The sequence below is a fragment of the Molossus molossus genome, unplaced genomic scaffold, assembly GCF_014108415.1.
Source record: "Molossus molossus isolate mMolMol1 unplaced genomic scaffold, mMolMol1.p scaffold_m16_p_4, whole genome shotgun sequence".
Classification (NCBI taxonomy): Eukaryota; Metazoa; Chordata; class Mammalia; order Chiroptera; family Molossidae; genus Molossus; species Molossus molossus.
Window position 1 is genome coordinate 47,113,196 of NW_023425377.1, and position 27,731 is coordinate 47,140,926.

General features: G+C 55.6%; 2 protein-coding genes across 7 annotated transcripts in view; one reads left to right on the forward strand and one right to left on the reverse strand.

Moving 5' to 3' along the window:
• The window catches only part of UNC5A (unc-5 netrin receptor A), a 64,963-nt gene extending 55,007 nt beyond the window's left edge, over positions 1-9,956 (forward strand). The window contains exons 3-15 of the mRNA XM_036282307.1: positions 1,128-1,271; positions 1,505-1,608; positions 1,713-1,893; positions 3,149-3,313; positions 4,260-4,448; positions 4,551-4,853; positions 7,372-7,459; positions 7,709-7,877; positions 8,033-8,266; positions 8,397-8,546; positions 8,629-8,793; positions 9,391-9,569; positions 9,791-9,956. Of these exons, the coding sequence (XP_036138200.1) occupies positions 1,128-1,271; positions 1,505-1,608; positions 1,713-1,893; positions 3,149-3,313; positions 4,260-4,448; positions 4,551-4,853; positions 7,372-7,459; positions 7,709-7,877; positions 8,033-8,266; positions 8,397-8,546; positions 8,629-8,793; positions 9,391-9,569; positions 9,791-9,956 (2,237 nt within the window). The remainder of the gene's footprint in view (positions 1-1,127; positions 1,272-1,504; positions 1,609-1,712; positions 1,894-3,148; positions 3,314-4,259; positions 4,449-4,550; positions 4,854-7,371; positions 7,460-7,708; positions 7,878-8,032; positions 8,267-8,396; positions 8,547-8,628; positions 8,794-9,390; positions 9,570-9,790) is intronic.
• On the reverse strand, positions 7,715-27,413 carry HK3 (hexokinase 3). 6 transcript variants are annotated; one of them, XM_036282304.1, is made up of 19 exons: positions 27,070-27,413; positions 24,833-24,954; positions 20,318-20,495; positions 19,995-20,125; positions 19,768-19,887; positions 19,586-19,681; positions 18,646-18,745; positions 18,382-18,565; positions 17,793-17,948; positions 17,407-17,640; positions 16,773-17,068; positions 16,555-16,694; positions 16,353-16,472; positions 13,941-14,036; positions 13,671-13,770; positions 11,949-12,132; positions 11,696-11,851; positions 11,294-11,527; positions 7,715-11,207 (listed from the first exon to the last, which is right to left on the reverse strand). In XM_036282304.1, the coding sequence occupies exons 1-19, from the start codon at positions 27,131-27,133 to the stop codon at positions 11,063-11,065; spliced, it is 2,856 nt and encodes a 951-aa protein (XP_036138197.1). In that variant the 5' UTR covers positions 27,134-27,413; the 3' UTR covers positions 7,715-11,062. The 6 variants fall into 6 exon arrangements, with proteins under 6 accessions (XP_036138197.1, XP_036138196.1, XP_036138194.1 ...); XM_036282303.1 differs by having other exon boundaries at positions 18,406-18,565; positions 19,971-20,125; positions 27,070-27,412; XM_036282301.1 differs by having other exon boundaries at positions 19,971-20,125; positions 27,070-27,412.
• Positions 27,414-27,731: the final 318 nt, after the last annotated feature.

The following is a 27,731-nucleotide window of genomic DNA, read 5'->3' on the forward strand; positions in this document are numbered from 1 at the left end:
CCAGCCTCCCACTGTGGGTCACCTCTTCCCCCTTCTTAACATTTCTCCCTAAGCCCTGGGTACTCCCAGCCTACCCCAGGGTGACTGCAAGGCACCCTCAACATGCTTTGGGTTCAGACAGCCATAGCAAGGACTTGTGAGCCTGTTTCCTTATCCGCAGAGTGGGGGCAATGCAGGCCAGGGCATGGATGCAGAAGATAACAAGCCAGCATGTGGGAATTGCTTGCTAGGCCCAGGGGTCTATTATCATACTAGGCAATGGGTGTAATTATATTGTTAATAGCTGCTATTATGTTATCACATGTCAGGATCCACCTGCTAACCCCCAGGGAGCTGAGCCAGATCCTTCCTCACCTTTTTTTACCCAGAAAGCCCTCAGTCAGCCCCACCCCTTTTCCCTAGGGTCCTGAGAGGCCAGCCCCTGCTGCTGGAAGCCCTGTTAGGGACTTTTGTGTAAGTGACTCCTGGGTAACGAAGCGTGAAGAATGGAAGTGCTGCCCTGGCTGCTTTGGCTCAGCAGTTAAAGCATCGGCCTGCGAACCAAATAGTCCCTGGTTCAATTCCCGGTCAAGGGCACATACCTCCGTTGCAGTTTGGTCCCCAGCCCTGGTTGGGGTTGTGAGGGAGACAACCCATGGATGTGTCTCTCTCACATCGATGTTTCTCTCTTTCCCTCCCTCTCTCCCACTCTATCTGAAAATCAATGGAAAAATATCCTCAGGTGAGGATTTTTTAAAAAAGAATGTAAGTGCTGCCCTGCGTGGTGTGATTCACTGGTTAGAATGTGGCCCACACACTGCAGGGTTTCGGGTTTGAAACCCATCCCCAGTCTGGGCGTGTGCAGGAGGCAACCAATCAATGTCTCTCTCACCTCTCTCTCTCACACTCTCCCTCCTTCTCTCTTCCACTCTCTCTAAACAATGGAAAAAATATTCTCAGATGAGGATTAACAACAACAACAAAAAGAATGGAAGACTAAGAACCTACCCTTGGCCTTCAGGGCACATGAACTGAGCTCCCCATGGGTCCCCCAGAGTTCCCAGCGTTGCCCCAGTGTCTGCTTTGGACTGGAACAGGGAGGCTGGGTGTGGCCCCAGGTCCTTGCTACCCACACTTCCCGTCCCCAGGCCTGCCCGTCATGGAGGTCCGCATTAATGTCTCGAGGCAGCAGGTGGAGAAGGTGTTTGGGCTGGAGGAGTACTGGTGCCAGTGCGTGGCCTGGAGCTCCCAAGGCACCACCAAGAGCCAGAAGGCCTACATCCGAATCGCCTGTGAGTCCTCAGGAGGGGTGGTCCAAGGGTGTCACTGGGGAGGAGTCCTGTCAGAAAGCCTCAGGACCTGCCTTGATGGCAGTATCTATGAACACTGTCCAGCCACCCCATGACCCCCGGACATTTGGCACATCCTTTTGCCATGTACCATGACGCCTGTGGGACCAGGGGACAGTGCTGGCCAGACTGACTTGCATGAGGCACTCAGTCTGGAGGATACTCTGTTCTTCCAGATTTGCGCAAGAACTTCGAGCAGGAGCCGCTGGCCAAAGAGGTGTCCCTGGAACAGGGTATTGTGTTGCCTTGCCGCCCGCCAGAGGGCATTCCCCCGGCAGAGGTGAGGGGCTCCCAAGCTCAGGTCCTGCCTGCCCCGTCCCCAGGCTGACTCCCCAGGGGCCACTCTCGCTTGGCACAGTACAGTGGTGTGGCTCCCTCCCCCAGGTGGAGTGGCTCCGAAATGAGGACCTGGTGGATCCATCCCTGGACCCCAACGTGTACATCACTCGGGAGCACAGCCTGGTGGTGCGACAGGCCCGCCTGGCCGACACGGCCAACTACACCTGCGTGGCCAAGAACATCGTAGCTCGACGCCGCAGTGCCTCGGCTGCTGTCATCGTCTATGGTGGGCCCCGGCACTGGTGGGAGGAGGGAGAGGCATGGAAGGTGTCCTCAGGGTGGCACTGTGACCAGCTCCCCAGGGAGCCAGGGCCAGGTGGGCCAAGTTGAGGCCTGACTGGGAAAGGCAGGGACCTTGCTGTGGCTGTCAGGGAGCCAAAGGGCATGTCAGCGAAGGTGTGGGGTGGGTTGATGGTCATCTGTGGCCACACCATCCCTTGGCTTACTTATAGGCAGGGGCCACTGTGCAGAAGGAGACGAGGGTTCAGAGGGAGACTAGGAAAGGTGACGCAGGATGGAAGGTGGTGTCCAGGGCAGGCAGCGGGAGGGGGTGCAGCAGTCGCCCCTCTGAGAGGCTGGGGTCCGAGCTGGAGGGGCCTAAGAGCTACAGTTAGGGCTGGCTGTCCCCATTGTCCACAATGCCTACTGAGGGAAGAAAGGGACCGTGGAGTAGGTGCCGCCCAATCCCAGGGGCCGTTGGCAGAGATGGCCTCCCCTCCAGGGCTTTCCTTCCAGCCCTCCTGCCCGGGTCCCTGGCCAGCATGTCTGAAGAAACCCCCGCTCCCTGACCCCAGTCCTTCTCTGTCCGGCCAGTGAACGGTGGGTGGTCGACGTGGACCGAGTGGTCCGTCTGCAGTGCCAGTTGTGGGCGTGGCTGGCAGAAACGGAGCCGGAGCTGCACCAACCCGGCGCCTCTCAACGGGGGCGCCTTCTGTGAGGGGCAGAATGTCCAGAAAACAGCCTGCGCCACCCTGTGCCCAGGTACCAGCGGCTGCTGCCTCCCGCATTGCTCCTCACCTCACCATCTCCGTGCCCTGGCTCCATCACACCCACTAGCCTGCCCCCCATGGCTCCATCCCACCCGCCCACACGCAGGGCCAGGCTCAGTCCAAGGCCGGGATGGGGTTCAGTGTGATGGAGGCAGGGCTCGGTCCATGCCCAGCTCAGTCTCGGCAGAGGGTCTGAGTCCCAGGGTCTGTGGTACAGTTAGGACAGGTACAGTCAGTGTGGGGCAAGGGCAGGGTTTAGCCTGGGGGCCCACATGGTCCCAGGGCCAGGACAGCCCCCTGGTGTGTGTAGAGCCAAACAGGCAGGTATCATTGTGCCTCCCATCATTAGCATGTGTCATCCAGGCCAGCTGGACACCAGAGGGCATACAGACGGTAGGCCTGGCGCTGGCCCTGGCCTTGCATTCAGAGCCTGAGCTGGCTCCCCGGGCTGACAGTGCCATTCTTCTCTCTCCGTGTCTATCTCTCATGTAGTGGACGGCAGCTGGAGCCCGTGGAGCAAGTGGTCAGCCTGTGGGCTTGACTGCACCCACTGGCGGAGCCGTGAGTGCTCTGACCCGGCACCCCGCAACGGAGGCGAGGAGTGCCGGGGTGCTGACCTGGACACCCGAAACTGCACCAGCGACCTCTGTGTGCACAGTGAGTCCTCTCTGCCCTGGGAGTCCTCTTGAGCCCTGCCCAGCTCCAGGGAGGTGGTGGCTAAGAAAGTTAGTCCCCTGCCATACGGGCTGCACACCCTTTTCAAAGCTCAGGACCTTGGGGTCCCCCATCCATAAACTCCCACACATGTGCCCTTGCACACCCCAATACATCCCTCGCCTTCCCAAAACATGCATACATTTGAGGTTTTTTTACTGGGCATCTGCTGCCCCTCCCCCACCTCTTCACCTCCTCCCTGTCCCCCAGTGCACATGCACATCCTGTGGAGACCCCAGGCTTGTGAGGCCTGTTAATTACAAGGCTATAACTAACAATTGAAGATCTCTGTTGGATTTTTTTCTCTAGAACACACCCTCCCATATTCTTTCAATTAAAAACCTAATTATCTGTGTCAATTCCTTTCTGATGGACATTTCTTCCATCATGCAAAGCCCTTCTAAAATCAATACAGCTTCCTCTAAGCAGTCAATCACCCCTCCCCAGCCCTGCCCCAGGCCTGGAGATGCAGACAAGGAGAAGAGCCTGGCAGGGACCTGCCAGGAACCAGATTGGCAAATGCCCCAGGAAGCACGATCCCCTGCCTTGGGGATCCTGGGAGCTCCTCACAGCTCCCACTGCCAAGGGCCCCAGAAGAGTGGATTCAGTCTAGCAGCCCTATCCAAGGCCACCTGGGGGAGTGTGTCTTTCCTGCCCTTCTCTGGGAGCAGCAACCTCAGCCTGAATCAAGCCTGTGAGAGATGTAATTTGCCCCGAGTGACAGAGAGAGGTGGTGGCAGATGCAGGGCTGGGGTACATCCGTGCTGACACCATACTCTCCGTGCCAGCATCCACTGCCCCAGTAGTGCTGGTGCCCAAGGAGTGGGAACCGCTGATTCCTTCCCCACCTCCTGCACCTGCCCCTCCAAGGCCATTCTCTCTCCTGCAGCTGCTTCAGGCCCCGAGGACGTGGCCCTCTACGTGGGCCTCATCGCGGTGGCAGTGTGCCTCCTGCTGCTGCTGCTCGTCCTCATCCTCATTTATTGCCGCAAGAAGCAGGGGTTGGACTCAGACGTGGCTGACTCGTCCATCCTCACCTCAGGCTTCCAGCCTGTCAGCATCAAGCCCAGCAAAGCAGGTGTTGTGTCTCCGCCCCCAGCACTCCTGCCCTGGCCCCCATGCCAGGGGCCACCCAGATGGGGACACCCCCAACGCCACTATGTCTGTCTTTACCCTACAGACAATCCCCATCTGCTCACCATCCAGCCAGACCTCAGCACCACCACCACCACCTACCGGGGCAGCCTGTGTTCCCGGCAGGATGGGCCCAGCCCCAAGTTCCAGCTGACCAATGGGCACCTGCTCAGCCCGCTGAGTGGCGGCCGCCACACGCTGCACCACAGCTCGCCCACCTCCGAGGCCGAGGACTTCGTCTCCCGCCTGTCCACCCAGAACTACTTCCGCTCCCTGCCGCGTGGCATCAGCAACATGGCCTACGGGACCTTCAACTTCCTTGGGGGCCGGCTGATGATCCCTCATACGGGTGGGAAGGGCCCCAAAGTTCCCCGGGTAGCTCTAAGAGGCAATACTAGCCTCCATGTCCCTCAGAGAAGAGGATGGGATGTCCCTGAGGTTCTTCCTGTGCCACTCAGCCTCACCCCAGATGCTGAGCCAGGCCAGCAAGGAGCGGAGGTGGAGTGTGGAAGAGGATCTGTTGTGGCTGGCAGTGGGGCTGGCACTGAGGCCATGGCCAGGGCTGTCTCCCTTCTGTGGCCTAGGACACAGGTCTGCTGTCCATTCATATACATGGCCAGCCTGCATGTGCCAGGCTCCGGGTGGGCCCTGGGCCCCGAGGTGGGGCTCCTCCACCCACCACCCCACAGAAACCCCTTCGCAGACCTTTTCCATGGTCATCTTTAAAAGAAGCACCATAGCCTCTGGTGTGGCTGGCCACTCCCACCCTGAAATTCTCTCCTCCCTTGGCTTAGATGACCCCACATAGCCCTGCTTTTCTGCCCCCTCTCCAGCTTCCAGGTACCTGTCCCCTAAATGCAGGTGTTCGTCAGAGCTCCCTCCTGGCCTCCTCTCCCACTCCATGGCTTTAATCGCCATGTCTGCAGTTCACTCCCACTCCTAATTCCCAGCCACCGTTCTCCTGGGCGACAGAATCATACACCCAGCTGCCTCCTGGGCAACTCCATCTGGATGTCTCACAGAACCTCAGATTCCTTATGCCTAAAACAGCATCGTCTCCCACCCTCCCCCAGAATCTCCTGCTTCCTGCATTCCCCACCTCAGGGACAACATGTTCAAGTCAGAAACGGGGAGGTCACCTTGACCTCCTACTCTTCCCCCTTCCTCGACACCAGCTTCAGTCACACATGCATCCCCCTGTTCTTCCTCCTCAAATGCTCCTGCATCCCCTGCCTCTCTTCCCCACTTCCTCTTCTGGCCCTGACCGCCACACCTACCTGTCGCCTGTTCCACAGCTCCTGGCATCACCCAGTGAAGCCACACTTCATCGTGTCCTTCTCCTGCTTGAACCCTTTCCAGGTTCCCCTGTGCTCCCTGCACAGCCCACATGACAAGGCCATGACGGCCCATTCCCAGCTGGCCAACTGTGGTGGCCTCTTCCCTCCTGAGCATGCTCCTCCTGCACATGGCAGCCACGGTGGGCTTAGCACCCATGCACACCGTGCGGCCCTCTGCACACATGAGTCCCTCTCCCCATCCTCTGGGTCTTGGCCTGGCAGCTCTCCCTCTCTGTGCTTCATGTCTCTGCCACAGGGGTGAGGTGAGATGGTTCATGCCAAGCTCTTAGGAAGGGGCAGGCTCATATGGGTGTTCAGTGACCACTGTGGGGTGGTCTCCCCCAGCACCCAGGACTTTTTGCTGCCATATACTTATTCTCCCCACTGGGCTGGGAGCTTCTTGAGAGTAGGGCCCATGGTTTTTCCTCACCTTCCTGTGTACCTGCACTTGGCATGAGCATTCATTGAATGAGAATTCAGGTGTGTTCACTGGGTCTCTGGGACTGTCACCAGCACTGGGAGCTGGTACCAGGAGGCAGCATGGGCTGTTGAAGGGAGCAGTAGCTGTGAATACCCCATCACTGGCTCTCTTCTCCTAAGCATCAGTTCCTGGAAATTAGTGACAGTCCAGCTGCCCCACCTGGTCGCCCACTCGGAAAGCATGCACTTTCAGATTTGGTGGGATAGAGTCATAGAATTTTCCCCTTCTCTTAATGTAGGGGCTCCCTGTCCTAAAGGGGCAGGGAGGTGGGGCACGACCACCCCTTGCCACCCCCAGAGCAACTTCCTAGCCCCTGTGCCTTGGAACCACTGCTCCCTTAGCAGGCACTTCCCCATGCAGCCCCTGCAAGGTGCTGGGCAGAGATGGAGCCGCTAGACAGAGGACATGTGCAATGGCTCCTGACCAGGGAGGGCTATCGCACACGCAGGCAAGGTTGTTCAAGGCCTCGGCCCCATCTGTAGGGGGGCCACTACGAAGTAAAGAGCAAAGTCATGCACAGGAGCAGAGAGCTGCCACCCCAGAGGTGGCCAGGGTCAGTGGAGGTAGGGGGAGCCTGGGCAGGGCAGGAGGGCAGGGTACCCAGCCAGGGCCGTGGTTCCAGAACAGCAAATATGCAGCACAGGCCAGGCTGGAGAGGCTGCTGGGAAGGCAACTGGGGCTAGAGGTAAAAGGCCTGAAATGCCGGGCCAGGAAGCTAGACTTTATCCAGTCGGAATAAAGGGAAGGTTTTAAGCAGGACAATAGGGGAGGCAGGTACCGCACACCTGGCACCTTTTGTTTTAGTGTTTGTGTGCCCGGGCTAATTGGGCATGCTTTTTCCACCCAAGTTCCTTTGGCCTCTCTTGAGGTCATGGTGATTCAGCTGCATGCCTGTGCAGGGAGTTGGATAGTCCCTGTGACACCTCTGTCCTGCGGCCAGGCTAGCATGGATCAGTCCTTAGAGGAAGACCCATGTAGCAGCTGGCAGAGTGGGATGGTTGGTGTCTTTGCAGCCTGGTAAGCCCAGCCCTCCTTCCGCTCTATCACAGGGATCAGCCTCCTTATCCCCCCAGATGCCATACCCCGTGGAAAGATCTACGAGATCTACCTCACGCTGCACAAGCCAGACGATGTGAGGTGTGAGCTTGGGACCTGCAGCTGAGGCTGGGTGGGTCCTGCCCCCTGCCTGCAATCACCAGGAAGCCCCCTGCCCAACCACTGTTGGACCTTGTCTGGGCTGGCCTGGGAGGGGGGCCTGGAGAAGAGCTACCCCTAAGCTCAACCCAGCTCTGCTGACCCCGGGTGCTGCCGCCCTGCCCCGTCCTGCCTGATGCCAGGACAGTCCATTGATGCCTTTCCCTCCCCACCCATATTTCCCCATTTGAGGTTGCCCCTAGCCGGCTGTCAGACCCTGCTGAGTCCCATCGTTAGCTGTGGTCCCCCCGGAGTTCTGCTCACCCGGCCTGTCATCCTTGCCATGGACCACTGCGGGGAGCCTAGCCCTGAGAGCTGGAGCCTGCACCTCAAAAAGCAGTCCTGCGAGGGCAGCTGGGAGGTAAGCCCCACTGCCCACCCAAGGGAGCCAACACATGCCTCCACGTGGAGCCCAGTTTCCCACCTGGCCCTTGAGCCAGGCCCCTGTCCCTGGTCTCTGGCCAACACTTAGAGCTGCACTTGGCCATGAGTTGATCCATGGGTCCCTACCTGCAGGACGTGCTGCACCTGGGTGAGGAGGCGCCCTCCCACCTCTACTACTGCCAGCTGGAGGCCGGCACCTGCTACATCTTCACTGAGCAGCTGGGCCGCTTCGCCCTGGTGGGAGAGGCCCTCAGTGTGGTCGCTGCCAAGCGCCTCAAGCTGCTTCTGTTTGCCCCGGTGGCCTGCACCTCCCTGGAGTACAACATACGAGTCTACTGTCTACAGGACACCCGAGATGCACTCAAGGTACTGCCCAACCTCACCCTGCCGCAGAGAGGCCATGTGCTTGGCACTGAGGGCTGAGCACCCCCAGACCGCGGGGAGGTGTGGGGGCTCTCCCAGCCCCAAACTTGGCTGACCACCTGGGGCACTGCAGGAGGTGGTGCAGCTAGAGAAGCAGCTGGGAGGACAGCTCATCCAGGAGCCTCGTGTCCTGCACTTGAAGGACAGTTACCACAACTTGCGCCTGTCTATCCACGATGTGCCCAGCTCCCTGTGGAAGAGCAAGCTCCTCGTTAGCTACCAGGTGAGGGTGCTCAAGGTGCCTGGAGCCAGGCACACCTGATGCCAGGCACGTCTGACGCTGCCCCTCTGCTCCCCCACCCCAGGAGATCCCCTTCTATCACATCTGGAATGGCACGCAGCAGTACCTGCACTGCACCTTCACCTTGGAGCGTGTCAGCCCCAGCACCAGTGACCTGGCTTGCAAGGTGTGGGTGTGGCAGGTGGAGGGTGATGGGCAGAGCTTCAACATCAACTTCAACATCACCAAGGTGGGCAGGGAGGCATCAGCACTGCCGTAATGTGCACCACACCCCCAGGCCCACTCTGACACCTCTCCTAGAGACAAGAAATCGCTTGGCCTCTTCCTCTGAGTCTCCAGGGAGAGGCACAGGTGCCGACAGGCAGTGGGACTTGGGAAAGGACTGAAGAGGAGTGGGAGCAGCAGGAAGGGCAGGGGCAGCCTGGGCCCCAGGCCTCCCTGAGGAGGGTCTCTACTGGGCCTTGAAGGATCAGTAAGAGTTAGACTGGGAGTAGCGAGGGAAGGGCAGCGTTCTGGCAGGGGCAGTGAGTTCAAGGACAGGCAGGAGAGGAACACAGAGAGTCCCAGGTGTTGAGCAGAGGCAGTAGTGACAGGGAGGGCTGGTGGGAAGGAAGAGGGGAATGAGGCCAGGTGGCTCCTGCTCACTAGCTGTGTCACGTTGGGCAGGTCACTACACCTCTAAGCCCTAGTGGGGGGGTGCCCAGGAAGCAGCAGTGCTTATGCGGCACCATGCTCTGGGGAGGTTTGGGCAGTCCCCAGCAGGAGGTTGCAGTGGGCCTGGGCCAGGGAGAGTTTTAACAGCCATCTTCACCCCTTCGCACCCCAGGACACAAGATTCACTGAGCTGCTGGCTCTGGAGAGTGAAGCAGGGGTCCCAGCCCTCGTGGGCCCCAGTGCCTTCAAGATCCCCTTTCTCATTCGGCAGAAGATCATTACCAGCCTGGACCCACCCTGTAGCCGGGGTGCCGACTGGCGGACTCTGGCTCAGAAGCTTCATCTGGACAGGTGCGTGGGATGAGCAGGGAGGGATTGCAAAGGCCATCTAGCCTGGCAGGGTAGGATAGGTGGGATGGACAGGACGCCCTTTGCACCTCATCCACCAGCAGCCAGGGCGTCCAGTGTGCTTGACGGAGGGGAGGCCCTGCCTTTAGGTGGGCTAGGGGGCAGGAGGCCCTGGGGTGAGACCAGGCCACTAACGGGCTCCCTTCCTTCCCTCCCCTCCACAGTCATCTCAGCTTCTTTGCCTCCAAGCCCAGCCCCACAGCCATGATCCTCAACCTGTGGGAGGCAAGGCACTTCCCCAATGGCAACCTCAGCCAGCTGGCTGCAGCAGTGGCTGGACTGGGCCAGCCAGACAATGGACTCTTCACAGTGTCGGAAGCTGAATGCTGAGACCAGCCAGGCCCCCAATACCTACACTCTCACCAGCTTTGGGACCCACCAGGGACAGGCAGAAGCCGGACGAGGCCCCTCCCCCACACCCAGGGGAGCTGTGTGGACAGGTCCCCTCATGGTGGAAACTGTCCCTTCGCATTGGCCCTTCAGACCCTGCCCATGCTCCCACCCCAACATGGCCTGCCAGGCCAGGCTGGCACTGCCCCCTGCTCCCAGGTCCCAGGTGGGACAGTCCTGCCGGACCAGGCCCAGCCCAACTGTGTGTGTGTATGTGTGTGGTGCTACCTCTCCCCCTGCCCCTGCCGGGGGCTGCACACACACGGCATGCTCGCATACACTGGGCTCAGGACATGGCCCTGGAACTCCTGCCTAAGCTGGACCTTATGCAAACATTTCTGTGCCTGCTGGGTAGGGGCACATCTGAGGAGCCCAGCTCCAAGCCTGTGGGACTGAGGGCCACAGCTGGACGGGGGCGGCCCCTGGATTCAGGCACACGACCCCCACATGGGCATGTGCCCATGCATGTCTCGTGTGTCATCTCACTGGCTTCCCCCCAACCCTCGTGCACACATCTCACTGTACACCGGGAGGCCACTCACATCTCTCACACCCAGTACCAGTCCACATCTGCCTCTCACCTGCTGCCCTTCTCCCACCCACCCAGGGAAACCCAACGGCTCCTCCTGAACCTCCCCCTCCCCCAGCCAAGAGGAGCCCTGCCCGATGGGGCATGTGAATATGCAACGGGAGTCCTGGGCTGGACAATGGCGAGTGTTCGTGCCGTGGTGTGCCCGCTCCCGGGGCCTGTCGTGTGAAGCTCATGCCCTGACTCTGTCTTAAGTGCATTCACGCACTTACACTTGGCCTTATGTACACAGCCTTGCCCGGCCGTCGGGGCACGTAGGGATTTTAGCGGACGTGAATGTAAATAAATTATATATATATATTGCTAACCCGAGTGCTGCTTCTCTCAGGGAAGCCGGAGGTTGAGGCCAGTGGCCACAGAGGGATCACACACTGGCTGTTCTGGGAGTCCTGGGTGGCTGGGCCTGGCTGGAGGACAGGTGGGGCCCCTGCCCTGGTCCAGGTTCCTGGAGCCTTCTTCAGACACGGGCCAGCCGGGCCAGGCGGCAGGCTACAGCAGTGACCAGGGCTGCACCTTTGCCCGACCCATCCTCCGACTGCAGGAAGGTGACCACACAGTGAGGGGCCAGCTCCTGTACAGTGGCTGCCACCAGGCGAGAGAAGCTGTGAGGAAAGGGGCTGAGGTGAGCTCAGGCCAGCCAGGCCCTATCCGGCCATGCTTCCCCACCCAGCCTGGCACCCAGACTCACTGGGGGTGCAGCTTGTAGAGGGTCCCATCCACACCCACAGACACAGTCAGCTCTTCCAGGCCCCTGTTCTCACGGATCTTCTCCACCACAGCAGCCACACCTGCCCCACAGAGCTGGGCAGCCCGCTGGGATACAGCCTGGCACACCTCCAGGACTATCAGGGCATCATCTGAGGTCAGGGGCAGCCCCAGATCTTCAAGGATGGCTCGGACCTGCCTCAGGGCCAGGCTGTCACTGGGGACAGGAAGGAATAGAGCACAGAGAGGTCGGGTCTAGCATTAGCTCCCCCCTCTCTTATGACCTCTATTCTCCAGGGTGGACCTCCCTCCAACCAGCATTCCACCCAAAGTGAACAGAAAGACCCCTCTGAGAGGTGGGAAGAGGTAATGCAGGTCTTAGCACCTTTCAATCTCAGAAAGAAACTTGGTCTTGAAAATGTCCCTGGTCTGAAGGAGCTGGATCTGCTGACCCCGGAAGAGAACTCCAAGGCTGGTCAAATGCAAGAGGATGTGGCGGACGATCTCTCCCAGGTACATGCCGCTGATCATCTTCTCAAACCTACACGAGAGTATGTGTGCCCACAGGGTAGGAGACCCCACCAACCACCATCACTAGTGAAGTCACCACCAGCCACCTCTGTCCAGTCAGTCCACACCTCTGTTTGCCCGGGTTGATGGATGCCTGGTCCACACTTGCATCAAAGCAGGTGCTGAGCATGTCCAGAGAGCCATCATCCCCGAAGGCGCCCCACTCCATGTTGATGCACATGTGGCCTGAGCTCCCAGCTACTCCTGCCACATTCCGGAGCTCCTCCATGTAGCAGGCATTGGTGCCAGTTCCTGCAGGAAGACCAGACGAAGTGGAGCCATTTACTAAGTCAGACAAGATCCTTCAGAGCCCTTCCTGCACTGACATGGCAAAATTTGGGCTCACTTTTTACCTATCGTCCCAAGCTCATGCCCTGCCCCAGGTCCTGGTCTTCTTTCCTGACAGTCTTTCTGCAAACCCTGGTAGCACCAAGCCCTCCAGGCCTCCACTACTCCCCCTACCAGTACCACCATCAGTGCATCTCCCATGCTACCCCAGGGCACACCTAAAAATGCCACCAGCCATGTCATTCCCCTGAGAGATGTAACAGCCCCCCGCCACACACACACACACACTGTCTACAGATGAGAGGCCTAAGTTTCCTGGACTGGTCTTCGGGTCTTTAGTCAAACTAGCAGGTGCTGGGCCAAGAACCAAGGATGTAGACAGTAGTCAGACTAGAGGAGCCCCACAGTGGCCAGAGGTGGGGCAATGAGCAGCCAACTCAGATACTGCCTATATGTGCCTAAATAAAGATGCAAACAAGAGCATCGTGGGAGTCCTGATGAATCTTCCTGCCCAGAGGATATGGAAAAGCTACAGAGAGCAAGTGACGCTGGGATTTGGCCTTGAAGCCAAGAAGCACAGAAATGGCACTCCAGGCAGAGGGCAAAGGCATCCCTTCCCATCCCAACACACAGTCAGCTCTAGGCAGGTGGACTCCTTGTCAGCCCCACCTGGACTTTCTCCATCCAGTGGTTTATTCCCATGGCAATCTGGGCACAGGTCTCTGAGCACCTCCCCATGCCAAGCTGCATGTTCAAGAAGCTCCCAGGCCCATGAGAGGCTGTCATGGACCTTGTACTGTAAGGCACTGATGCCTGAGGACCCGTGGGAGCCCTCCTCCTCCTGCTAGCCAGATCCCTTCCTTTCTGAGCTCAGCCTGTCACCCCGGCAGAGAGTCAGACTCAGCTCTCTCTGAATGCCACATGCTTATTCTGGGCTCAACCCCTGCTAAATGGTCAGTTCTGAGAAGGCATGTGTTTTCCCCCTTCTTTATGTCTCTTTCTGTTCCTTCATCCAGTCTCCAGCTGGCCACAGGATAGGTGTTCAATAAAGACTTAGAATCTGGATGACCTGAAAGACCCTCACAGCTCATTCTCTGTCAACCCCTGGCCCGCACCCAGCTCCAAGCACGGAGAGTATACCATGAGCCGGGCACTGCTTTGCCTCAAAATAAGTATTATTAGAGATGAGGAAACTGAGACTCTGGTGACCTGCCTGATGTTGTACAGGTGAAAGTGACAAAGCCAGTATTCTCACCCAAGTCTATCAGATATCAAAGCTAATTCATTTAACAGAAGGCTCAGAGAGCTTCATTGAGTCAGCAGCTGAGCTGGGCTAGACAACCCAGCTCTAGACTCTTAGCCCAATAGAGTGTTCCAGGGCCCTGCTGGGTCAAATGAGAATGATCCCACATCCCCAAAGCCAGGTTCAAACTGAGGAAGCAACAGGAGGCAATGAATTAGCATCAGGCAGTAGGGGCACACAAGAGCAGGGCCCTCCTCACCAACAATAAGGCCGACCTCACAACGGGGGTCCTCATAGCCACAGGACATCATGGTTCCCACTGTGTCATTGACAATGGCAACGACATTCAGCTTCACTGCCTGCACACAAAAGGATGATGCTAGTTGCTGGGCAACATGGTCGTCATGGCAACCAGTGATGGCCCCAGAGGTCTCACAGTAAAAGGTCCTCCTTTCAGAAAGAAAGAGACCCTTTGCTCCCCTCAAGGCCTGCCACAGTCCCAAAGAACCCCTGGAGGCAGACTCCTTACCTGTCTGCGAGCAAGGGCTTCCCGCAGCAGACACACCACATCTTGGCCCTCGCAATCTGATGCATTGAAACCCTTCGTCCAGTTCAGGAGGATGCCCTGGGGTGGGGCCAAGGCAGGGCAGGAAGCTGGGGCCCCTTGGAATCTCACTTGGCCTCCTCAAAGCCTACATCCCCTCAAATATACAATGTCCCCCCCTCCCTAAGCAGGATCCCAGGCCCACTCTGCCATACAGCTGAAGGTCTTGCACTCTGTCTCAGAAGCCTCCCAGTGTGAAGAAACCTATTAATAACCATTCGGCCTATGCCTTCTATACTAGTACCAGATGTTCAGATCATCTCAAGGTATGGACGTTTTAAGAGTTTGCCCAGAAGAAATGGCCTTTAGCAACTGGGGTAGAAAGGAATGAAGCTGGTCAAATGAGTGCTGTGTGTGAGAAAGGGGAGGACAGAGAGGCTCAGGGGTCCACATGGCAGTCGATTCTGCTCTTCCAAAAAGGACTAGCCAGAACCACTGGAGGGAATGAATTCTTGGAGCTGGGACAGAGTGTGTCAATGGGAAAGTCACTCATGTGTTACAGATGTAAGTGAAGGATGAATAGAAAAGCCAGAACCCAGACACATGGGCAAGACGGAGGGGACAAGACAGATATGCCTTTACTGTGAGAAATTGGCCTTAAATTGTGAATTCAGTAACGGGGGCTTGACTGTGCTTTTCTTGGTGTGCTTCCTCTGAGGGAGGGGCGGGGGTCACTCCACCACTGAGGGGAGGCAGTGGCTGCTCTGCCCCAAGTAGAGGCATGGAGGGCAGGTCTGAAGGTCCTGCAGGAGACTTAGAAATACTAACCAACATTTCCCCCAGTAATATTCTGTTTGATCACTTTTCTTATGTGACCACATCTAGCGTATTCTGTGCTCATTGTTCCAAAAACAGAAAGCAGAAAGAGTGAGGGAGTGAATGAGAGGGAGGCCAGTTTTGGGGAGACCAGATCATACAAATTAGCAAAGCTTCCTTGACCCCAGACAAGACAAAGAGCCCCTGGCCTGGGGAAGGGCAGGTGGGGCAGTCAGAGCCAGGTTTCTGCTGGCTTCCTGAGAAATGCCCTCCACCTTGGGCCCACGCTTCGGAGCACAGGGAAGGAGACAGGGTATTTGGGTGGTCTGAGAGCAGAGGAAACCTCTTCCCTCCTTCCCCAGGGAGGTGTCAAGACCCAAGAGAGGAAGTGGCAAATCCAGACAGTGGGGGCCTGGGTGTCTCTCCAAGAGTTTTCCCTTTGTGTCTGCACATTCTTTATAGCAAAGAATGAATGCTGTGCAGCTGAGAGGGGCCCCTACCTGGGGAATGGAGTCTCTGAATTGATCAATATTAAGTTTTCACCCCTTCAAAGAATGTGGGCTCAACACAAATTTAGTGCAGTGATAGAAGATCAATAGGTTCATGTGTCTTGCATGTCTGATTTTGCATGCAAGAATCCCACCTGCAAAATCCCACCTGCTTCCCTCCCCTTACAAGAAATAATCAAAAGGCACCAGCTTCTTAGCCTGGAGCAAGAGGACCAGCAGAGAGATGCTGTGGACCGTGCAGTACAAAGGAAGGCAGAGGGCAGAGGCATGCATCTGGGAGGGCAGAGCTGGGGCAGAGGGCGACAGCCACACAAGGGCTGATGGGTGCCGAGAAGGCAGTGCTGTTCAGTGGTGCGGGTCTGGAGTAACACAGCGGGCAACTTCAGGAACAGTGTGCCCTCATCATAGCAACTTCTCAGCAGAAGTTGGGGTTTTAAGGAGGGGACTCCTGGGAACTTGGACCAGAGGTCTAGGAGGAGCTGTTTCCCTGACAGGCCTCAAGTGTGCACGAAAAGTCTAGCGTTCTTGTTGAAGGACAGGCAGAGGTGTGTCCTGAATGCCTGCTGCTCTGCCACCCCAGTTAGGCACCCAACCCCCACCAGACACTGAGAGGGACTCTGGCCGGCTGGGAAGGGGGAGAGGGCAAAGAACCTGTGTGAGCACAGCCCCTTTGAGAGACTGGAGCAAATGATGCTCCCTGCAGGTCCCTAGGCCAGGACACCAGTGCTGCGTTCAGCGCGGATCTGGGCTCACAATGCTCCCAAGTACCTAGTGCTAACCCTGGTTCCACTCCCCTGTTTATTGGCAGTCCCCAGGGATACTCATGTCCTTCTCCATCCCAGGCTTCTTCATGACCCTGGATTTCAAGCCACTTTACCACATCCATCCCCTTGGGCATTCTACATCTAGGGAAACTGAGGCAGAGTGTAGGCTCTGCCTAATGGTGCCTCCACCTGCCCCTCACCCTAGTCCAGGACACCTGAAGTCTCTCCCCAGCCTCCTGCCGACTCCATGAGGAGCATGTGGGTGGGAAGCCCCTTGGGATGGCTTCTCCCAGCCCTCCATCCCTCACCTGGTCCAAACCAAGCTGCCTGCACGGGAAGGAGAAGGTGAAACCCAGTGGGAGGCTCTGCCCACTCAGGCCGTGCTTCTGCTGGAAGTCCAGGATGCAGTCCACGATGTGATCAAAGAGCTGAAGAGCAGGCAAGTCAGCGTGGTGGTGGTGGGGACACCTTGCCCTTCCCCACCCCAACTGAGACCCAGGCTGTGGGTACCTGTTGTCCAGAGCCCTGAGCCACGCACTCAGGGATGGAATAGACCTGGCTGGTGATCTCCACACCTTCTGTGGCCACATGTACTAGGAGGACTCGGAAGTTGGTGCCTCCAAGGTCCAGTGCCAGGAAGTCCCCCCGCTCTGTGGGGCAGAAACCCTCAGTGCCAGGACAGAGTGGATGGCCTCACCCCGGCATACACACTCAGGCTGGGTCCTCACCACTGCCATCAGGAGTGGCCCGGACGTAAGTGGGCAGCATTCGGAGGGAGGAGGCCTCCCCTTGGAGCCCCTTGGCCATGGCCTCCCGCATCTGTGCTTGCACCATTGCCAGCTGCTCGTGCTTCAGCCGGAAAGGTGCCAGGGTCTCCTCCAGTAGGCGCCGGTGGGCAGCCAGGCGGGCAGCCACAGCGGTCACCATTGCCACACCGCGACCGCCCCCATCCACAGAAGGGGTGAAGGAGACGTCACATCCAGGGGCCAGGAGTTTCACTGTCTCCTGCAGGATGCTGAGGAACCTACACAGACACATGCCCACCCTGGCTTGGCAATGGGCCCTGACCCCAGGGCTTACTGAAGCCTGGGCCCCATCATTTCAAATCAGTTTAATTCTAAATTTATCTGTACACCAACTACATGCCCAGTGCCACCAGGGACCCCTCCCTTGCACATCCAAGAAGCATCTTTTCACTCCTCTAGCCTCTTCTGGTCCCCTAGCCCTCATCTAGCCTCACTCAGCTTGTGTGCCATTCATACCCACCACCCTGCAGCCATGATACCAGAGTGCCCTTTGAGTGTGCGTCAAATATACATGTTCCTGCTACCTGCTCACACAGGATCTGTATTTTCCCAATACCTGGAGTGTCGCTCAAACACTCGGCCTCCAGTGGCCACAGCGATCTGAAGTGCCTGCTGCTCCCGGCTGTGCTGGAGGTGGGTGAGGACAGCAGCCAGGGCAGCAGCGCAGAGCTGGGCAGCTCGAGTGCACACGGCCACACACACATGCTGCACCAGCTTAGCGTCTGAGGCCCCTGGGCTCAGGCCCAAGTCCTGCAGGATAGCGTGCACACGGGCAGTCCCGGCCAAGGGGCTGGGGGGACAGGGTGCTGCTTTGAGGCTCAGATATCCCAGATATTTCCTGCCCCCTTCCCCCAAAGTCCCATGGCTACCTAAGGACAGAGCATCCTCCTTCCCCCAAACAGAGAATCCCATTGTCTGATCCCACTGGCTCCTCACACTCACTCCTCCATCTCAGCCACATGCTCCAGGAGGATGCTTCCTTGGCTCAGCAGGGCAGGGGAGGTACAGCCACCAAAGAGGATCCCGTGCTGGGCCAGGTGAGCCAGCACCTGTCGCACCAGCTCACCCAGGTACAGGCCGCCAATCATCTTCTCAAACCTGCAGGCCGGAAGGGTGGCTGGACAGAGCTTTCCAAAGCCCGTGGCCCACCTGGGCCCACCTGCAAGAGCCCTCAAGGAGGGATCATTTTCTTTGGGGTCCCCAGACTAGAGGTTCCAGAAGCAAATGGCCTCCCAGAAGACAGGTAGGTGTTGACTCAGATGTCACTGCCTCCTCCTGCTTAGGTTAGGTTTAGGGAGATTCTGGAGGGCGACAGGACCCAAAGGGGGTGGGGACACTTTGCTCAGCCACCCCCAATGTCCAACTCCTGTCAGGGCTAGCTAGAGTCAGAAATAAGGGAAGGCCAAGGGCTGAAAACTGAGTTCTAGAAACTTGAGCCCCTCCTTCTTAGAGCCTGACCAGGCCCTCAGGGCTGGAGCAGAGGGAGTGAGGAGCAGGGCAGGGCAGGGCCTAGAGCAGAAGCTCAGGCCACCTCTGGGCACCGGGATTCACGGACTCCTGGTCCAGGATGTGGTCAAAGGTGGTCAGCACTGGCCCGAGGGCCTCATCGTCGCCGAAGGAGCCCCACTCAATGCTGACGCAGACGCGGCCCCGGTCCTCGTCCAGCACTGCCACGTGTCGTGCCTCCTCCATGTAACACGCATTGGTGCCAGTGTCTGGCAGAGATGACCCCATCAGGGCCTGCCCACCAAGCAACCGTGCCCCCTACCTACTGCCACAAATGGCCCATGCTTACCTACAACGAGCCCGACCTCACACGGCTCAGACCCTGGCTCGCAGCCCATCATGGTTCCCACCGTGTCATTCACCACGGCAACCACATCAATGCTGTAGGCCTGGACAGTGAGGAGGCAGAGCAGGGGAACCTGGGGGTTGGGCAGAGCTGGGCCCTGTCTTTGATAGAGACACCCAGAGTTCATAAAACACATGTTCATGTGCCCCACACATCTGTGTCACAAACACTCTGGGTCCTCCACCCCATAGAGGAAGGTTCCTCCATCCCATGCTCCTTTGGCTCCTCCACCCCCAACTCAGGCCTTGGGGGTCTCAGTGGCTCCCACCCTCAGCGACCCTCTCCAGAACACCAGTGCTCCTCACAGGACCAGGACCAGGGAGCCTGGCACCTTGAAGACCACACTGGAGCCCCTTGCTGGCTCACTCTCACCCTGGCCTGACTCCTCAAGCCCCTTCCTCCCAGCCTGGACTTTCAGCCACTCTCACAGAACAGTGGCCATTTGTCTAGACAGACTGGCCTCCTCAGGCATCCAGACCTTTGCCCTTCTCTGAAACTACATCTTCCCAGCCCCAGCCTGTGCACCTGGCAAACTCCTCCTCCAGTTGCTGCTCGAGTCCCATCAGGTCCTCCCCAGGGCTCCCAGAGTCATCGAAACCACCTCCTCAACAGGGACCATTTTTTTGGAATGCTTTCCCCATCAGACCGTGAGGTCTTTGAGGACATGGTCAAGACTTTTCATCTTTGTTTCCACCCTCCACAGTCCTAACCATTCATCGATTTGACCTTTCTTGGCCTCAGTCTCTTTACCTAGAGAATGGGAATGGTAGCAGCATTTACCCCAGGGTTAAACTGAATAAAGGATGTAAGTGGGAAAGGAAAGCAGGCCCTCCTAGAAGCACAGGGCAGGTCCTAGGCACCCAGCGCCCCTGTCTCCACTCACCCCCTGCCTCTCAATGGCATCTCGAAGCAGCTGGACCACATCCTGGCCTTCCACACCACTGCACCTAAAACCTTTAGTCCAGTAAATGAGGGTACTCTGGGGACAGAAAAGAGGGGTCACTCCAACAGCCTTCATGGGGCTGCAGCCCCTCCTCACACCATCCTAGGCTCACTCTGCCTCACCCTGTCCAGGCCCGTTTGGTGACAAGGGAAGGAGAAGTTGAACCCAAGCTGCAGGCTCTGGTTGCCCACAGGGAGCGCATCCAGGAACTCAGACAGGCAGCGAGCAGCAAAGTCAAAGAGCTGTGGGACACATAAAGGGCTCAGCTCTGTCACCAGAGCCCCAGCCACCCTGTGGTCCCAAAGCCCGGGCAGTGAGCCCTCACCTGCTGACCAGGACCCAGCATCACCTCTTGGGGGATCAAAAACTCCTGGCTCTGGGGCTCAATCCGGTGTCCCTCAGTGCCCGTCAGGGTCACCCACAGGACACGCAGTGAAGCCCCCGTGGCTCCCAGCTCCAGCACCACGAAGTCTCCTTGCTCTGAGGACAAGAGATCACAGAGAGGTATGCAGATGTTGATACTAAGCCCTCTGCCTCCAAGAAACATTCCCAAGACCTGCAAAGTCTTGTCAAGGGACCTTAGAAATAGGGACAAGAATTAGAAATTTCCTCCTCCCCAGATTACAACCCTCTCCCCAGGCCTGGCCACCTGTCTTAGTCTATGTCACCCACCAGTGCCATGTGGGGTGGACCACACATATGTGGGCAGCATCCGGACAGCAGCGGTGGGGCTAGCCTGGCCCCTCAGTGCCTGCTCCATGGAGCCCAGGAGGCTAGCTTGGATCTGCCGCAACTGTGTGCCCGTCACCTTGAATTGGTTCAGGCACTCCTGCACCTGGAGAAAAACAGGCTGACCTCTGGTCAGGAGCCCAGTTGGCCTAGCCAAGCTCCCCAGCTCCAACCAGGACAGGCCAGCCCTTCCCAGCTCATACCTCCTCTCAACTGTCCAAACCAGCATCTCTCCCTCGACTTCCCCAGGCTGGCCTAAACCCTTTCTGAGCCTTGCTGGTCTCAGCATCATCTAGCCCCGCCCTCACCTCTTTATACACTCTGGCTCTCTGGCCACTTAGAGTGGGCACCCAGCTCCTACACCCTCAGAGGGCTCATTTCTGGAGGGAAAACCTACCCATGTCCACCTGTTTTATTCCCTCATGGCTCCTCAGCTAACTACACCCTCACACCTTCCTACTTTATTGAATTCAGGGTTTGGTAAGGCCTTTCTCCCAACACACCACAACTGATTTTCTCTGGGTCCCCAATACCCAGAGCCAAGCTACTCGGTGGGTTGTCATTGAAGGAGCAAATGAATGAATATGTGCTTGAACAAACTTCAAGTTCAGGTGCTTCCCTCTCAAGATCCACTTGATTTTGGAGCCTGAACAAGCCCAGCCCTCGTGTGTGTGTGTGTGTGTGTGTGTGTGTGTGTGTGTGTGTGTGTTGAACACACCATCAGTGTTCATTGTTCTGCTCTCTCCAATAGACCAGTGCTGAACAGTGCTGAAGCTGGTAGGGGCTGGGGCTCTTTGAGGAGTGATTCATCTGGGGCCCAGTGTGGCCACCCAGGGGTGCTCTGAGGCTTGGTGGTGGTCCTAGGACCTATGAGTCCTCCCCCAAGGCTTTCCCAGCCCAGAATCCTTGTGGGCCTAGGACTATGTCACACCCCGGAAAGCTCCCTTTATGGAGGAGCAGGACATGTAGGGAGAGGTCACGTGATGTCTCAAAACCTGCCAAGCCAAACATCAGCATGTGACAGTAGGGAAACTGAGGTAAGAGGATAGAACTCAGAAAAACATGACAGGGAGTCTGAAGGTGACGTGGTGAGCAGAATTTGGAGGCCACACTGCAGAGGACAAGCCTCCCCTGTCGGCCGTCCCTCCCACACACGTTGGTTGAGGCCCACCAACATTCCCAGCACTATGCTAAGCGCTGAACGCTGCACCACCAGCCAAGGCCTGCTCTCGTGGAGCTCAGACTCCAGTGAAGGGACAGAAAATAAGCAAGTAAACAGATAAGATGGTCTGGTAGCAATGGTAGTTTTTTGTTGTTTTTTTTTAAAGCAGGAATAGAAACTGAGAGTGACCAGGGAGGTAAAGGCATTTTTGGATATTGGTCTGGAAAGGTCTTCCTGTGGAGGTGACCTAAGGGAAGGAAGGGAATGAGACTTTTGAAAATCTAAAGAAAGAGCATAAAGGGATTTTCTTCAGTGCAAGGGGATAAATTTGGAGGAAGGCTGGGCCAGGAGTAGATCAGAATGAAGGGAGGGTGAGTAGTCAGAGAAAGCAAAGGACAGGATACCCTGGGTTCTTCTCCACCAGAAGCCCACTGTGGGGGAGCTTAAAGAGCCCTTCTACCTCCCCTCTAATGAAAACTTCCTCTGGACAACCTTCTGGCCCACCCTTCAAAGAGGCCCAGCAGCCTCTCTGGTTTCAGTGGAAGGTCCCAGCTCATGACTCCATTCTCCTGGGCTTAGCCTTTCCCAGACCCCTGCCTCCTGTTGCACAGGAATTCTGTCCCTGTAACCTGCTGTCCCAAACTGTATTTGTTAAGTAACCACTAGGGCACTTGGATAAGGAGACCGGGAGAGACTGGAAAGAGAAGCTGCCCACTGAGGTGGATGGGATGACTCTGTCCCACCCCTGCTTTAAGAATTGACGGAAAACAGAACTCTAAGGCAGCAAAGGACCCTAATAGGAGCCAGACATTTGGCTCCATGTTCACATCAAGCAGAGGCTTACAGCAGTCACGAATGTGCAGAAGGGTCCCTCCTGTTAAAATGAGGACACTGAGCTCAGACAGGGACAGTTGTCTGCCTGAGCCAAGCGGCTATTAAGGCGCAGGGTGGGATTTGGACCTGGATCTGTCTGACTACAGGAATGTTTCTACATAAGTGTGAAGCTTATAAAAGCTAGCGGTTTCTGAAAAGAACCCAAAATTTATGAAGATTGCAGTGAAGAAACCCCCTAGGATCTGGGCTGAGAAAAGTTATATCTCAGTGTTGCCGCTTCCTGGCTGCGTGGCCCTGGGCAAGTCAAACTTCTCTCTGAGATAACAAGTTGCCTCTTATGCAAAACCCAAAGAATAATACTACTCAGAAGGCCTCAAGCCTCCAGTGCTAGGCCCATGTCTTATTCACAGCTGCATCTTGAGGCTCAAGGCTGGCAATACTCAGGAAGAATTCGTCAATTGAGTGGTTGTGGGGGCATAAGAATTAAAGGGGATCACGTACATGAAAGTGTAAAGTACTGTTCAGGTGTGAAGGATGTGTTTCATTGCTTAATGATAACAGCAGAATTATGGATTTGGAGGCTTGGGCAGATGGGTGTTTTTTCTTTATTTTCCTCCTGGGTCCAGTGAAAGGTTCAGGAGGAATGATAAGGAGATGGCAGAAATCACAAGAAAGACAGGAGGACTTCCCTGACCAATTGATGAGTGTGTAGCAGCCAGGAGAAGCTACTGGAGTCTACCCTCAACCTCTCCCAGGGAAGAGTGGGGAAATACCTCAGCCAGGAGAGCAAGAAGCAAAGCATTTGAGAGAGGCTGAATCTAATATGGCTTCACAGCTGGCTCCTCGACCAACTTGCATGTAGGTTAGTCTGGGCCCGTTGCTTCATCTCTCTGAGGAGGTTCCATGCTCTACCCAGCAAGAGAAGGAATAGCACCCATTCTTTCTATGAGGACTGAGAAGGGGTGGAACAGTGGCTGGCCTATAGGACAAGCTCACTGAAATATGAGTTTCCTTTCCTCAGAGCACAAGGTAAAACTGGCCTGGAGAGCCTGATTTATTGCCCCTCAGGTGACAAAAAGAGACCTGGTGGGAGGGAATCTGAGAAGGGGTTGTGCTCTGAGCAAGCATGGGAAGAGGAGCCGAGGTGGGGCCAAGGCCATGGGGCTATGGCATTCCTGTGAAATCTCCCAAAGCCGAAGGGAATGTCTTTAAACTGCAGGTGTGTGCAAGGAAGTCAGCAGGGCAGACGTGGAACCAACATGGGAGACTCAGGAAGCAGGGACATAAAGTGAGTGGGAGATGGTGGCAGGCATTGCTCACTCCTGTGGCCCAGCTCTGGGTACTGCACAGAGGAAATGTGTCCAGTAGGGTCTGGGGCAGAGGTTGGACAACGGTGAAGTGGGAGCATGAAATGCAGTGAGGGGTGACACCCCCACAGTTTGGGCAACAAGTCAAGTGCAGCAGATGTCAGAACAAACTGGAAAAGTAAAGAAGCTGCAGGGACTGACCAATTGGAGAACCCTTTCACAGGGCTGCCTCTGTCCTTTATATCTCCTGTAACTCACTTAACCCTCCAGGTGGGGGGAGGACTTGATTTTCTTTTTCTCCATTTTACTGATGAGGAAACAGAGACTAAGAGATAGGAAATGGCTTACACAAGTGTTTCCTGCTCAAGGATGTGGTATGCAAGGACTCTAGATCTTGGTCAAGATGACAAAAGAAAGCAAGACTCACTTCTGGGCTAACCGGAAACATATGTGGAGTAAGTTCCATTGTAACCTCATCTCTGTGTGCCTGACTACATGGCTGTGTGGAGGGGAGGGAGACCTGCAAGAGTGTCTAGAGAAGTGGGGAAAGAAAGGGCCTTAAGAACACAGCTTTTGCCCGGTCAGTGTGGCTCAGTGGTTGAGCGTCACCCAATGCACCAAGAGGTCACCAGTTCAATTCCCAATCAGGGCATATGTCCAGGTTGTGGGCCCAGTCCCCAGTGGGGGGCATGCAGGAAGCAGCCAATTGATGTTCTCTCTCATCAATGTTTCTGTCTCTCCCTCTCCCCTCTTCTCTCTCTAAAATCAATAAAGAAAAAAAAAAAGACCACAGCTTTCTACCAGAGAATGCCAAGAGGGTCCTTTCTAGACTTTGAGGCAGAGTTGGTATCTATATAGCAAGCAATATATTTGAGACTGAAACACCTCAGCTCAGCTCAGGCTCCTGTCATGCCTTAACCCGAGGCACATCACTTCTCTAAGTCCCCTTTCCTGGATCTGAAAAGTGAGGAGCTAATCCCCACTTTACAGTTGTGTGCAGCCTCGTAGGAGATAGTTACCAGATCAGATATGAAAAACTCTGAACACTGGAAGGGGCTACCTACGTGTGATCCCATGGTCCCACATCACCTTCAGTCAATCCTGCTTTTGGCAGCCCTCAATGGATATAGGACAGGAACCCAGTGCTGAACTTACCAGCTCAGAGCTGTCCGGGGAGCAGGAAAAGCCCTCCTGAGGGCAGCCAGAGGTTCCTTCGTCTTGCCACAACTCTACAGGCTGAATGGAATCCATGTGCTTCCACAATGTGGGTTGGCCACCTATGGGAGGAAAGAGGCAGCCTGGGTGAACCACTTACTCTACAGGCCCTAGGAGGCTGTTACTCAGACCCTTAACTTTCTTCTTTCTGAAGGGGACAGGAAGGAAGCTATGGGCAAAGCTCAGAACCTCTGACCATCAAAGATCCCTTAGTAATCAACCAGAAGGCTTTCAAGTTTCCAGAAGCATGTGTAATAAGAGAGCACCAGGAAGGCTGATTTCTATTCCCAATGCCTTTCATTCATTGTCATTCGTTCACATTTACTGGTTCCTGATGCCTACTCTGCTGGATGCTGGGGTACAGATGAAGCCAGTCAAAGCCCAACCTTCAAGGACTTCACAGCCCTACAGCAATCACAGTCGGGTTGACATAGGCATCAATCAAGATGGACATGCTGCTGTGCTTGGGAGTTCAGAAATGTGCTAGAGCTTTTGGAAGAAAGGGTGTGATGTGCTGGAGCAACAAGCAGGCTGGACTGCAGACAGTCTTTATGTCAAGCTGAGGTGCATGGATTTCTTCCTGAGGAGAGATGGGGGCTGGGGGGTGGATCTGTGCTTCAGTAAGGGCTCCCAGTAGTGGCACAAACTTTGGGAAAGTCATTTATGACTTCTTTGAACTTCATTTTTTTCATCTGTAACACAGAAGGAAATGTCTACCTGTACAAGGTTGTTGTGAGAATTATATGGAATAACACCTGGGAAAATGCTTTGGGAAATTTAATTTAAAGGGTCTCAGAGCCACTGCCCCAGGTAGTTCAGTCTCAGGACCTGATTTTCTTCATCTGCCAAATGAGACCAACATAAGTCAAAGGGCTGTGTGGAGCAAATGAGATAATGAGAACAAAAGAACCTTGCTTGGTGTCTTCAGATTTATTTAGCTGTATCTGAATGGAAACTCTATGAACCTCAATTCCCTCTTTTAGAATAGGAAAAAAAAAGCAGTTCCTGTTAGGATTAAAGGAGTTAATAATTTTGAAAGTCCTCCACACATTGTAAAGGACTATAGAAACGTCAGGTGCTGTGTTCACTCAAGCTAGAGGTCGTATTGCTGTTCCAGGAGGATCCCAAGGGAGCCTTCAGTGATCCAGGTGCCCTTCAGAAATGAAGGAAATGATAAATACAGTGGAGGGCCCAAGATGGGCAGAAGGCATCTGTCCACCGAATCACTCCATCTCTTCTGGAAAAGCAAACTGCAGAAAAGACACCTTCCCATCCCTGCCACCCCTCACACCTTCTACTCCCATCACTCCCTGTGTTCACCAATAGTCTCCTGACTGCCCAGTTCTCAGTCTCCACCAGTACTGCCTTCTCTCAGGCATGCAAAGCCATGAGCATTCCCTTCACTACAAAATCCTCTTGTCCTTTGGCTTTAACAGCCAGTTGCTCCTTGGTCTCCTTCCTAAATGTCTCATCTTCTTCATTAACTCCTTCTCTGCTTAAACGATGGGGTTCAGGTTTCTGATAGCTCTCCTTTCCACACTCACTCTTTATCTTACTCATCCCCAAATTCCAAATTCTATGGTCTATTAGACATCATGTCCCAGATGTCAAACTCAACAGTCAAAGCCACATTCATTTTCTCCTTCACTTTTGCCTATGACTCTTCTGTCCTCCAGCTTCTCCTGATCTAGTCTGTCCACCTCCCCACTCCAACTCTCAACATGTCACCAGAGTGAGTGTGCAAAGATAGATTTTGTCATGTCATTCCCCAGATCTATCTCCCCTAAGAAAAGAAGTCAAATGTCACATTGTGATGACTCCCACTGCAGAAAAAAATAAGTCCAAAACTCTTTGTTGTGACATTACAGGCCTCTCTCACAGTCCTCCAACCAAGCTTCCTCTCACTACTTCCCTTCATACTCAGGCTATACACTAACTACAAGCTTCACTCTGCCTCCTGCTATCTAGCCTTCGTTCAGCATTCCCTGAGTCTGGAACCACCATATCTGAGTCACCTCTGCATCTTCAATGCCCAGCACAGGGTTCGGCATATGTAGGTGCTAATACAGTTTTGTAAATCGCGTGGGCAGGTAGTCCAGTATGGGCCAAGCAGCAGAGATGAGGGTGAGGGTTTGAGCTGAGGCAGGTAGGAAATAAACAGAGGAGGAGGCTCTTACCTGGGGAAAGCAGCCGCTGGTCAGTCTCCTCAGGCCTGAGCTCTTTTCTCTCAGTGTGAGGCATCCCACTGACCTGGTTTGCACCCAAAGTGAAATTCACAAGTAACCTGAGTAATAATGTCCCCAAGCCCCACCCTCTTATTAGACAACAGCTAGTTCACTTCCTTTTGGGTCTGCCCTAAGAGGAGCTTGGGGTAGATTGGGCCATGGTGCAAACTTAAGAAAGATGACTGCAGGAAGTTGGAGACCTGATCTGGGCCAACGGCCCCAGGACATGCCCTCTCTATACTGGGAGTTCCGACCATTTTACATACACTCTGAGTCTGAGTTTTCAGGTAGCAACCAACCCCTGGAAAGAAAATGAAGGGGCCTAGCCTGGGAAATATGCAATCCAATGGACAATTTTGTAAAACGTGGAAGTACAGTGAGTTAGCAGTCATGTGAGCACAGAAGAGACTAACTGCCCTCGAGTGGGCAGGGCAAGTTGAGGTTCAAAGTAGGTCTTCTCTACTGAAAGCGGAAGGGGAGTGTCAGGCCATAGATAAGCTGTTGGCCACCAAGTTGGTTTTCTTCTGAACTAGTCTTGAATGCACAGAATCTTGGAGCAGCAATGGGTTTGCTGCTACAGTATGAAATGAGTGTCCCTCCAAAACTCATGTTGA